Source organism: Phocoena phocoena, chromosome 8 (assembly GCF_963924675.1).
Source record: "Phocoena phocoena chromosome 8, mPhoPho1.1, whole genome shotgun sequence".
In the NCBI taxonomy this organism is placed as follows: Eukaryota; Metazoa; Chordata; class Mammalia; order Artiodactyla; family Phocoenidae; genus Phocoena; species Phocoena phocoena.
Window position 1 is genome coordinate 97,202,871 of NC_089226.1, and position 10,929 is coordinate 97,213,799.

General features: G+C 51.9%; 1 protein-coding gene across 2 annotated transcripts; it reads right to left on the reverse strand.

The window, feature by feature from the left end:
* Window positions 1–473: 473 nt before the first annotated feature.
* On the reverse strand, window positions 474–10,318 carry RAPSN (receptor associated protein of the synapse). Of its 2 annotated transcripts, XM_065882618.1 has the most exons (8): window positions 10,127–10,318; window positions 9,212–9,550; window positions 3,812–3,970; window positions 3,159–3,257; window positions 2,960–3,082; window positions 2,408–2,461; window positions 1,235–1,434; window positions 474–786 (listed from the first exon to the last, which is right to left on the reverse strand). In XM_065882618.1, exons 1-8 carry the CDS (start codon window positions 10,316–10,318, stop codon window positions 714–716), a joined length of 1,239 nt encoding a protein of 412 aa, XP_065738690.1. In that variant the 3' UTR covers window positions 474–713. The 2 variants fall into 2 exon arrangements, with proteins under 2 accessions (XP_065738690.1, XP_065738691.1); XM_065882619.1 differs by lacking the exons at window positions 2,408–2,461; window positions 2,960–3,082 and having other exon boundaries at window positions 714–786.
* Window positions 10,319–10,929: the final 611 nt, after the last annotated feature.

The following is a 10,929-nucleotide window of genomic DNA, read 5'->3' on the forward strand; positions in this document are numbered from 1 at the left end:
CACAGAGAGAGAGAGAGAGAGCTCTCTGGTGTTTCCCCCTCTTCTTATGAGGACACCAGTCCTAACGGATTAGGGCCCCATCCTCATGACCTCATTTAACCCTAATTACCTCCTTAAAGGCCCTGTCTCCTGATATAGTCATGCTGGGGGTTAGGGCTTCAACACATGAATCTGGGGGACACAATTCCGTCCATAACACCTTTCTAACAGGTTTTCTACGTTGCTGGTTTACTATGTTTACTGTTCATCACATCTTCCTCTCCAGCCCTGCATGTCAGCATTTAAATGTGCTCCTCACCTGCAGGATCTTGCCTCTGGCTCACGGTGGCAGCCCCCAAACCTGGAAGGGCAGCTGGAGGAACTCCTACATATGGGCACAGAGACACGTGTGTCTGAGGAAGATCACGTGGGGAGCCTCCCTCCCACTCTCCTCCACCCGTCAGACCTCGGGCAGGGAAAATCAGAATTGCTGGGACCAGGTACAAACGGTTTATTTTTCTGTAAAGAGCAAAGTACAGAGAGGTGGGGGAGGGCAGCTGGGCCTGGAGGAGCAGCAGTGGGCAGGCCCCATGCCCTGGCTGAGGCCAGAGGAGGCCCTGGAGGCTGCCCCAGGAGTAAACAGGTACTGGAGGTGCAGCCGGTCAGGGCGGCCTTCAGCGTGAGGCTAGAGAAGGAGCAGGGGAGGCGAGGCAGAAGCTCACGACCTGATGGGGTCACACAAAGCCAGGCTTCATGGATGAGCGGTGGCAGTTGGGGCAGCTCCGCGTCCCGTTGTTCTGCAGGCACCTTGGGAAGCAAAGGGCCCTGTCCACTCAGCGGGCCTGTCCTCCCATCCTGGGCCTGGCCCTCTCTCCTCCCCCTTCCTCTGCAGGTGCAGGAGGTATCCACAGCGCCCCCCCCAGGCTCCTGCCAGCAGCCCTGCTGGCCCCTTGCACTCTGCCTTGGGGATGCCTCCAGGGCAGAGCCTGGGCTGGGAGTCAGGAGGTTGTGATGGAGGCAGCTCTGGCCCTGGGCATCTAAATCCCATGACCTTTGGGATGCCTCTTATTCTGGGGAGAATAATAGAACATCCACCTCATAGGGCTACTGGGAGGATTCAATGAGTTAATAGGAAACGCTTGGAACGGGCATGGGATGCCGAAAGCACTGTGTAAGTCTTTGCTGTTCGTATCACTATTGTGACTAGGCCCCAGGGAGGCCCCAAGTGCCTCGTGCCCACCGGCGGGGCACTCACCTGAGGTGGAAGATGTGGGAGCAGGGCAGAGCCTGCAGCCGGCTATTCTTCTCGCCTATGGACTCGCCGCACAGGCCGCAGTAGAGCTCTGTCTCCTCCACGCACTCGTGGAAGCGCACGACGTGGGCGCGCAGCTCCCGCTGCAGACCTCTGCTGCGGTAGATGCTCTCGCTCAGGCAGTGAAGCTTGAGCTGGCTCAGCTGGGGCCGGTGCGGCCAGGAGAGTGGGACGTGGGGGTGAGACAAGTCAGTGCTAGTGAGCAGCTGCCCTGCTTCCCTCCTTGCCCAGCCCAAGAAGCTCTCCCCACAGGGCCGCCGGGTGGTCAGTACACAGGGCTCCTGTCCTGGCTGCATTCCTGCCTTGCTGGTGGGCCTAGGAAAAACGTCCTGCCCTCTCTGGGCCTTGGTTTCCCCTCAAGCAGAAAGGAGGTAGGTGAGATGGGTGATCCTTACTCCTAGAACCCGCTGGGGACTCCATGTTTTTGAAGGATTTTATTGACCAAACCTGCTGCACTGACCTCATAATAATTAATTTTCTTTCCTGTTTTTGTTGATTAAATGCACACAGAGCCCGAGAGACCTGAGTAAACCGGAGCCGGCATCATCCAGCCAAGGAACATGTATTTTGCATGTTACTTGGACTGTGCACCTGATCCCTGAGAAATGCACATCTTCTAGAAGACTTTGAGAAACACTGAGGTTATTTTCAACATTTAAAGTTTGGATATGATTATCAAATTTGGAGGGGCCACATATACTATGAAAGGAACACGGGCTTTGGAGTTAGCACATCTCTGAGCCTCACTTCCCTCATCTGTAAAATGGGGCTTGCTGTACCCACCTTGCAGGGAGCCACTGAGGCATGGAACCGATACCTAGAAGAGCCCTGTGATGCCCACCTCTGTATGAGTGGAGGCCACTGTTAGGAGTTTTAATGACCATCAAGAAACCTCTGAGGAATTCTGATATCCCCTGAGCTATGGAATTCTTGCCCTGCCCTCCGAAGTGCTCTCTGGGTGGAAGAGAAACAGCCAGGGTCTGGGGATGATGGGGGCGGCTCCTGGAGATCAGGAGAGGCTCACTGCATGAGCAGGTTCAGGGGGGCCTCCCCACGCACCCAAGGTCCCACCTTGGGCTCTTGACTCCAGACCCAGCAGACGGACTCAGCTCTCACCTTGTTCCCCACCTCCTCGGCCAGGTCCTGGGCTCTCTCGATGGCCTCCAGAGCCTGGAAGGTGAGCACAGGCCAGGGCTGCAGGCAGAGCTGTCTGACAGAGGCCTTAGCTCACAGGGAAGGAAGGGGTAGGGAGGGGTGGGTCTGGAGAGGGCAGCACCGGTGGGCAGCTGCCCCGTGTGTGAAGGTAAGAGGAAAAGGCTGGGGTACAGTCACCAGAGCTGCCTCAGTTTACTCAGATATAGAATGGGAAGAACATTCCTATTTCACGAGGTGTCGTGAAATCATAGGAGGCAGTTAAAGTGTCCTGAGTGCAAACCCCAGGCCTAGCCCTTTACTAGCTGTTGGACTGGGCAAGTCATGGACCTTCTCTGAGCCTGGAAAATGATCTGGAATCCCCTGGCCTCATGGGACTGGGGTGAGGCTGATGTTAGACAAAGTGTCTGAAAGAGTCCAGCCCAGAACCAGACCCACACATTGTTGGTTGACCTACTGGCCTCAAGTGGGAGCACTGGGGAGAGCTGGGAGCTGCAGGAAAGGGGTCCACCTCACCTTGTCCAGCGCCTTCCTGGCCACCCAGCACTTGGCCACACCCAGCAGCACCTGTACCTGCCCCAGGCGGTTTCCAATCTCGGTCATTATGCTCATGGCAGAGTCGTACCTAGGGAAGGCTGTCTGCACAGCCAGGTCAGGGGTGGAGTCAGGCCAGGCCAGGCTCGCACCACCTCCCCCTGCATCCCGGTGACCTCACCTCCAGGTCCCCACGGCTCCGGTGAATGTCAGCAAAGCAGAGCAGGCAGAGTGCCTGCAGTGGCCGGTCCCCATGCTGCAGTGCAATCTTCATAGACTCCTGTGACAGAGGCCGGTCACTCAGACCTGCTCGTCTGCCCCCCACCACTGGGGTGCCTTCACCCATTGGGCCCCTCTGATGGGCAGTCCAGGGTCACCAACATCCTCAGAGCCCAATACACCTTTCATGGTGCTGAGGCCCATGCACTGAACCACTGAGGTCTGACAGCACTGGAAACTGAGGCTCTGAGAACAGAAGTGACTTGACCAAGGTCACCAGGTTATTAAGTGGCAAAGTTGGGATTCGAACCCAGATCAGTGGAACTCCAGAGACTGGCTCTCTTCCTACTTAAAGTGCCCCATAAGGGCACTTCTTTTGGCAGGGGTTGGGGGGCAGAAGGAAGTGCTCTCCCCTGAAAACAGACTAGAAGGGAATGAGGTTTGGGGCAGGGGGACTGGGGGGCAAACACATCCTTCAGGGGCTCAGCTGTAGAGAGGAGGGGCCAGGGGCAAGGCTTGGGGGCCTCAGTGGGCTGAGTTGGCAGGAAGAGGCACTGGGCCCAGACCCTGCCTACACTACCACCCTCTAACTGCCCCCATTCCCTCCTGCCCCACCTCACAGCACTCCATGGCACTGCCCAGGTGGCCCAGCAGGCGATACGCCACAGCCATGTGGTACTGGCTCATGGCCCGGTACTTGAGGCTCCAGCCTTTGCCATAGTCGTTGACGAGCTCTGCAGCCTTGCAGGGGAAGAACAGGGCTTTCTCGTAGTCCTGCAGGGGACACAGGGAGGGGGTGGGCTGGGAGGGGGCACACTGAATGGCAGGAGCTGCCCCTAAGTGGAACGCTCCACCGCGTGTTCATTCATTCATGCATTCATTCTGGTGTCCAGGGAAAGAGTGATCCAGACAGAGGGAACAGCCAGTGCACAGGTGTGGGCTCCATGAATACAGGGGTTTTCATCTGGTTTGCCAATGTATGGCAAGAGCCTAGCACAGTTCCTGGCACTTAGCCTAAAGTGTTTATTGAATGAATGAACGAATGAATGAGAAGGAAGAAAATACAGTTGGCTTCTCCTCTCACCCAGTCCCAGTTGGGCCCCTCGGCTTCAGAGACACACAGAAGGGTGGTGGTGGGGATATCAGAGCCCACTCCAACTCCACTGGAGTTTGCCCCCTGGCACCCAGTCATCACTGAATGTTCGGTGACTGCCAGCACAGTCAGCTCAAAAAACATTGGGACAGACTCACTGAGGCAAAGAAATCATCCTCTCACCTTTCTTTCTCCTCAGACTTCCAAATGTCTTCTCAACCTGTCCATTATTAGCACATGAGCTCACCTTATGCATGCACCATTAAGAAAACAGAAGAGGGACTTCCCTGGTGGCACAGTGGTTAAGAATCCGCCTGCCAATGCAGGGGCCCTGGTCCAGGAAGATCCCACATGTCGCAGAGCAACTAAGCCCATGCACCACAACTACTGAGCCTGCGCTCCAGAGCCTGCGAGCCACAACTACTGAGCCCGCATGCCACAACTACTTAGCCTGTGCGCCACAACTACTGAAGCCTGCGCGCCTAGAGCCCGTGCTCCACAACAAGAGAAGCCACCGCAATGAGAAGCCCGTGCACCTCAGCGAAGAGTAGCCCCCGCTCGCTGTAACTAGAGAAAGCCCGCGCGCAGCAACAAAGACCCAACGCAGCCAAAAATAAACAAATAAATAACTTAACTATTTTTTAAAAAAGAGAAGAAAATCAGAGAGGAGCTCCCTTATCCACCTTATCCGTCAAACCCACCAGATCTGTTCCCACACTGCCTCCTTTCCTGCTACTCCCTGCTCCTATCAAATTAAATATGACCCCCTCCATGTGGGCTCTGGAACCCCCTCCCCAGTCTCTTTCTACTGAATCATTCCTATCAATGTAAAATCACAGCCTGGCATTTCTTATCTCATTTGAAAAACAAAACAAAACAAAAAAATCAAATAACCTTCTTTGACCTCGTGTCCCATTTAGCTACAGCCCCACTTCTCTGTTCTTCTTTGTAGAAAACCTATCTGAATTTTTATTTAATATCTAACAAGTTAATATGACCAAAAGAGAACTCTCAGTAACCCCAATAAAAACCTGTTCCTAACATACTTAATTTGTACTATGTACTTTTTATTAATTAATTTATTATTTATTTATTTGGGGCTGCACTGGGTCTTAGCTGTGGCACGTGGGATCCTCGTTGGGCCATGCAGACTCCCGGTTGCGGCACGCATGCAGGATCTAGCTCCCCGACCAGGGCTCGAACCTGGGGGCCCCCGCATTGGGAGCACGGAGTCTCACCTGGACCACCAGGGAAGTCCCTACTATGTACTTTTTAACTTGAAGCCATGTAAATGTTTTACAGACTTTAAAATATTAAATTTAATTTTAAAAACCCTAAAAATAGAAAATGGAAACAAATGACCTTAATGTATATCATTATATTAATATTATAATCAATTCTAATAAGTATATATTATAATACAATCAAGGTATATTATAATATTCTATCATAGTATATTACGACTGTTTTATCATATATATTAATATATTATATATTATATATGTTATATATTAATATAGCCATACAGAAAAGTTATTATTTCAAAGGACCTTAAAATATATACTTGAACAGTTCAGTCATAGTGGGATATATTATAAAGACAAAAGAATGGCAAAGAAATCAAACCTCATTCGTCACTTTTTTTTTTTTTGAGTAAGACAATATTGGTATTGTCTTTTGAAATTCTCTTATGTACTTTGTAGGATAAAGTAAATATTTAGAAACCAAGATTTTCAGTCTAAGAGAAAAGAGAATCAAGTCTGAAATAAATTAAGGAAAATCCTGCAACATTGGATTTGAATTGGAAATATCAGTATAAAGTCCAGTTGTCCTCACAACAGAAGAGATTTAGTAGCAACAACAACCCAGTAGCCGCGAGCGTCCGGAGAGCCCACGTTTGGTCTTTAAATACCATTTCCTACTAAAAAAGGACCCGGAGGAATGGCTGGCTCCAGGTTTGGAGCAGGAAATAGAGTGGGCCCTCTGGATTCGAGGGTTCCACATCCTTGAATTCAACCAACCGAGGGTTGAAACTATTGGGGGGAAAAAATCCAGAAAGTTCCGAAAAAGCAAAACTTGAATTTGCCACACACCAGTTTATATTTACATAGCATTTACATTGTATTAGGTATTATTATAAGTAATCTAGAGATGAGTTAAAGTATGGGGTGGAGGGAATGTATGTAGATTTTATGCAAATACTACACCATTTTATATAAGAGACTTGAGCACTCCCGGATTTGGGTGTCCTGGGGGATCCTGGAACCAATCCTCCGCAGATACCGAGGGACGACAGTATACAAAACGAGTGTGGGACAGGCTATTGTGGCAGAAAACAAGAATGCTTTCTTTCAAAGACTAAATGAAGTCTCGTCAAAAGGACACAGTAGCCATACTGTAGAGAATTCCACTGACTAAAATTAAGATAATACGAGCATCAAAAGGAACAATGATTGCAACTGACTGACGAGTACTGAATATTTTTTTAAATCCATGATTTCACAACGATACTACAAAAAGAGGAAGCAAAACAAGTAAGTGTGATCATTGAAGGCAACTATCACATCAACTCATTATTCTGGAAAGTGGTAAAGGAAAGGGAAAAAGTATTTATTCTGCCTTTCCTTAAGGAACTGTATTTCAGCGTAATCAACTAGCTCCAGTTAAAGAGGGAAAGTTCTCCCTTATAGAAAAATCCCAGCTAATAATTGCAGAAGGCATGATAGAACTTGGAAATCACCATTTCCTGAGAGTTGAAATGAAAGAATTGATTCAGGCAACAAACATCAATGGATGCTCAAACCATTACGGAAAATGTTGTTGCAGAACTGAATATTCACAGCCAAAGTGTCACCCCACAAGTTAACCTACTGGTCGTGAAAGGAAGACAGCACGGATGAAAACAGTGGGATCAGGTGGTCACTCCCTTAACTACCGATATGATGTGATATGAAGCACGCAGCCTCGCTTGTATAGTATTCTCACCAAAAATGCGTGACCTAAATCTTACCAAGTCATTATGTAAGTTCTAGTTCACAGAGAGTCATGGAGACAAAGAAGCAACTTACATGACTCCTTGAGGAAGCAATGAGACAATGAGATGGAACATTCTACAAGGCAATTAATCCGGCTTCCTCAATAAACCATGGAAAATAAAGGGAAGGGTAGGAATTCTCTATAGAAAGAGACTCGGGAGACCTAATAACCACTGCAACGTGTGGTTCTTGTTTGTATTCCAATTCAAACAAGCCGAGGATAAAGGCATATTTTCAGGATAAGTAGAGAAATTTAAGAGATAATTGTTCAATATGGTGTGTGTGATAAATAGTATTGTGATTATGTAAGAAAGTGGCCTTATATCAGAAAACGGTCTTTCTGTCTTTTTTTTTTTTTTTTCAGAAATGCATACAGAATTACTTCGGGGTAAAATATCATGATGGGGCTTCCCTGGTGGTGCAGTGGTTGAGGGTCCGCCTGCCGATGCAGGGGACGCGGGCTCGTGCCCCGGTCTGGGAAGATCCCACATGCCGCGGAGCGGCTGGGCCTGTGAGCCTGCGTGACCGGAGCCTCTGCTCCGCAATGGGAGAGGCCACAACAGTGAGAGGCCCGCGTACCACAAAAAAAAAAAAAAAAAAAATCATGATGTCTATGATTTTGTATCACAACACTTCAGTGAAAAATATGTAAGTCAAATATGGCAAAATATTAATAATTGTTAAATCTAGTAGTGGGTATATGGAGATTCATTATATTATTCTGCTTTCCTGCATGGTTAATTTTCTTCATAATAAAAAAGGTTATAAAACACCCCTATCCCTCTCCAATCCTATTGCATCTCACTGAATGGCTTCCCCATACATCTGGTTGCTGAAAACAAAATCCTCAGTGTGGTCGTGGATGACTCTCACTTCCTCATACTTCCACCTCTGATCCATCAGCATTTACACTCTCCAGGATTTTTTAAGCATCTACTATGTGCCAGGTACTAACATCCCCCATGGGCCTAGATGCCTAGGGGGAAAGAGAGCAAATGCTCAGGACCAAAAGTCTGAGGTCATTGACCCCATCAGTTTCTTCTCAATCTGCCATCTCCCTTCCCCCTTACCTCTCTGACTCCACCACCGCCTACCTTTTTCTCACACACCTGCTGCAGCCATGCTGGCCTCCATCCTTCCTGGAACATACTGGGTAAGGTCCCCCAAGGGCAGAGCTGTGCTTTAACTGTTCCCTCTTTTTCATTCTTTTGCCAGATTTCTGCATGGTTCACCCTCTCATTTCTTCCAAGACATCAGACATCACCTCTACAAGGCCTTCCAACCACCCTGTTTGAAATTGCAACACCACATCCTCAGCACTTCTAACCCCCTTTCCCTGCTCGCCTTTTTCCTAGGCACTTTCCACCATGCTGTATACTTGATTTGCTGATTGCATTTATTTGTCTCTCTCCCCCAGCTAGAATGCAAGGTTCATGAACCCATGGACTTGGCTGTTGTTTTCACTGTTGCACCCTAGGCCAACAGTGTCTGGGATATCATAGACGCTCAGTACATATTTGATGAATGAATCCTTACAACCACGCTGTAAAGTGGGTTTCATTCTCCTTCATTTCATAGGTTCAGAGAGGAGAGGTGACTTGCCCAAGATCACACAGCAAACATGTGGCAGTACAGGTTCACGGCCTGTCCTCACATAGGAGCTTCCCATTCCCCCAGGAAGTCAGACAGATCAAGGCTTGAATTCTGGCTCTGCCCTGCCTGGCCATGTCTTTACTTCCTGGCTGTCTTTTCCCTCCCAGGCTTTCGTCTGCCTCATCGCTACCTAAATGGGAGGACTGAATGAGGTGATGCAACAGGGAGCGTGGCTCACGGGAGACTCTCAGGGAGCCCGAGACTCTACCGCCCTCCCTGGGGGGCTGGGCCCACCTTGACCTGGGCGTAGAAGCTGCCCAGGCTGCAACAGACACGGCACTCGAGCATGGTGTCATCGTTGTTGTGGGCATAGCGCAGGGCCTTCTCGAAGCTCTCCAGGGCCTTCTGGAAGAGGCTGAGGCCCAGGAAGGCGTTGCCCATGCTCAGGCTGACCTGGCCTCCGAGCTGGGTGGCTGCCCGGGTGCCGGGCAGGCCGAGGCAGGTCTTGCAGTAGGAGATGGTCTTGTGAAACTCGCACAGCTTCTCGTTGCTGCGCGCCAGGTTCAGGTAGCTCTCCAGGAGGAAGTCGGCATCCTCCAGCTCCCGAGCCGTGTCGATCTGTACCACAGCAAACTGCCCGCCAGGGTGGCAGGCCGGGAGCGTCAGCCTGGACCCTGAGCCTGGGACCCGAGCCTCCGTCCCTCCAAGCCTCACAGCCCAAAGCCTCAGGCCCAGAGCGTCCACCCCCGGCCTCACATGCTCTCCCTGCTCCCCAGTCCCAGAAGCCCCAGAAGCTGCAGCCCAGGAGCCTCCACCTCCCAAACCCAGACCCACAGCTTCCACCTGTCCATCCTGAGCCTAGGTCTGCAGTCTCCACCACCCACCCATCCGCAGCCTCAAACCTGGAGCCAGCGCCCCCTAGGCTCATACTCAGAATCCCAAACAGGAAGGCTGGAACCTCGACTCTGAGACCTGGCCTTCAGCTCCCCGAACCCTGAGGCTTAGAACCTCAGTCTCAGAGCTTCAGACACCAGAGTTCAAGGCCACAGGCCCAAATCCAAAGCCAAGACCCAGTGGATTCAGGGCCTCAGGCCCCAGCCACTAGCCTGTGGGATACAGGGGAGCCTGAGGAGGCAGGAGGGGGGCTGGAAGGCTTGGGAGAAATCTCGCCCCGGCCCCGCCCTCCCAGCCCGGCCGCGGCGCTCCCACCTTCAGCATCTCCTTATAGCGGCCCATCTCCGAGTGGGCCGTGACCAGGCAGCCCAGCACACGGAAACGCCCCACGAGGTCCGAGCTCTTCTCCAGCACCTTCGTCCACACCTGCAGCGCCTTCTCTGTCTGGTTAGACTGGTACAGCTGGAGCCCCTTCGCGATCTGCTGCTTCGTCTGGTCCTGCCCCATCCTCCCAGCGCCCCGAGCCCCCTCCAGAGAGACCCTGGTGGCTCCGTGCCTCTAGACACTCATGGAGCGGGCCGCAGAGCGCCAGCTGCCCACCAAGCCCTCAGAAGGAGCAGGGCCTGGATGGAGAGCAGGCGCGCCACCCTGCGAACAAAGCTGGTCCGTCGCTGTCCGCAGCTGTCCCTGCCAGTTGGGGCCACGTGGCCGCCAAGGAATGTCAGCCAAGGAAGGTCACGCGGGGCCTCTGCCACACCCACCCCCGAGCTGGGAGGAAGGTGCCTGCCCCCCCAGGCATCCCCTTGGGCGTCTCTTCAGCACCTCTGACACTGGCCCTGAGCCTCCTGGCTGGGCAGGCCCTCCCCGCAGCCTTGCCAAGGAGCCGCCCCCAGGGGTGGGCTGAGAGCTGGAAGAAGCAGGGATGAGGCTGGGCACACAGGCAGCAGGGAGGCTGGGGCCTCTCCCCATCACAACCTTCCCCCCAGACCCACCGACCCCAGGCTCTGTTCCTGTGAGTCACTGGGCGCCGAGGTCCCTTACCCGTGCACGTGCCCACACCATCCCAACGTGTCCTAACTCACAGTCCGACCCCAGCCACAAGTCGTTCACCTCTCTGG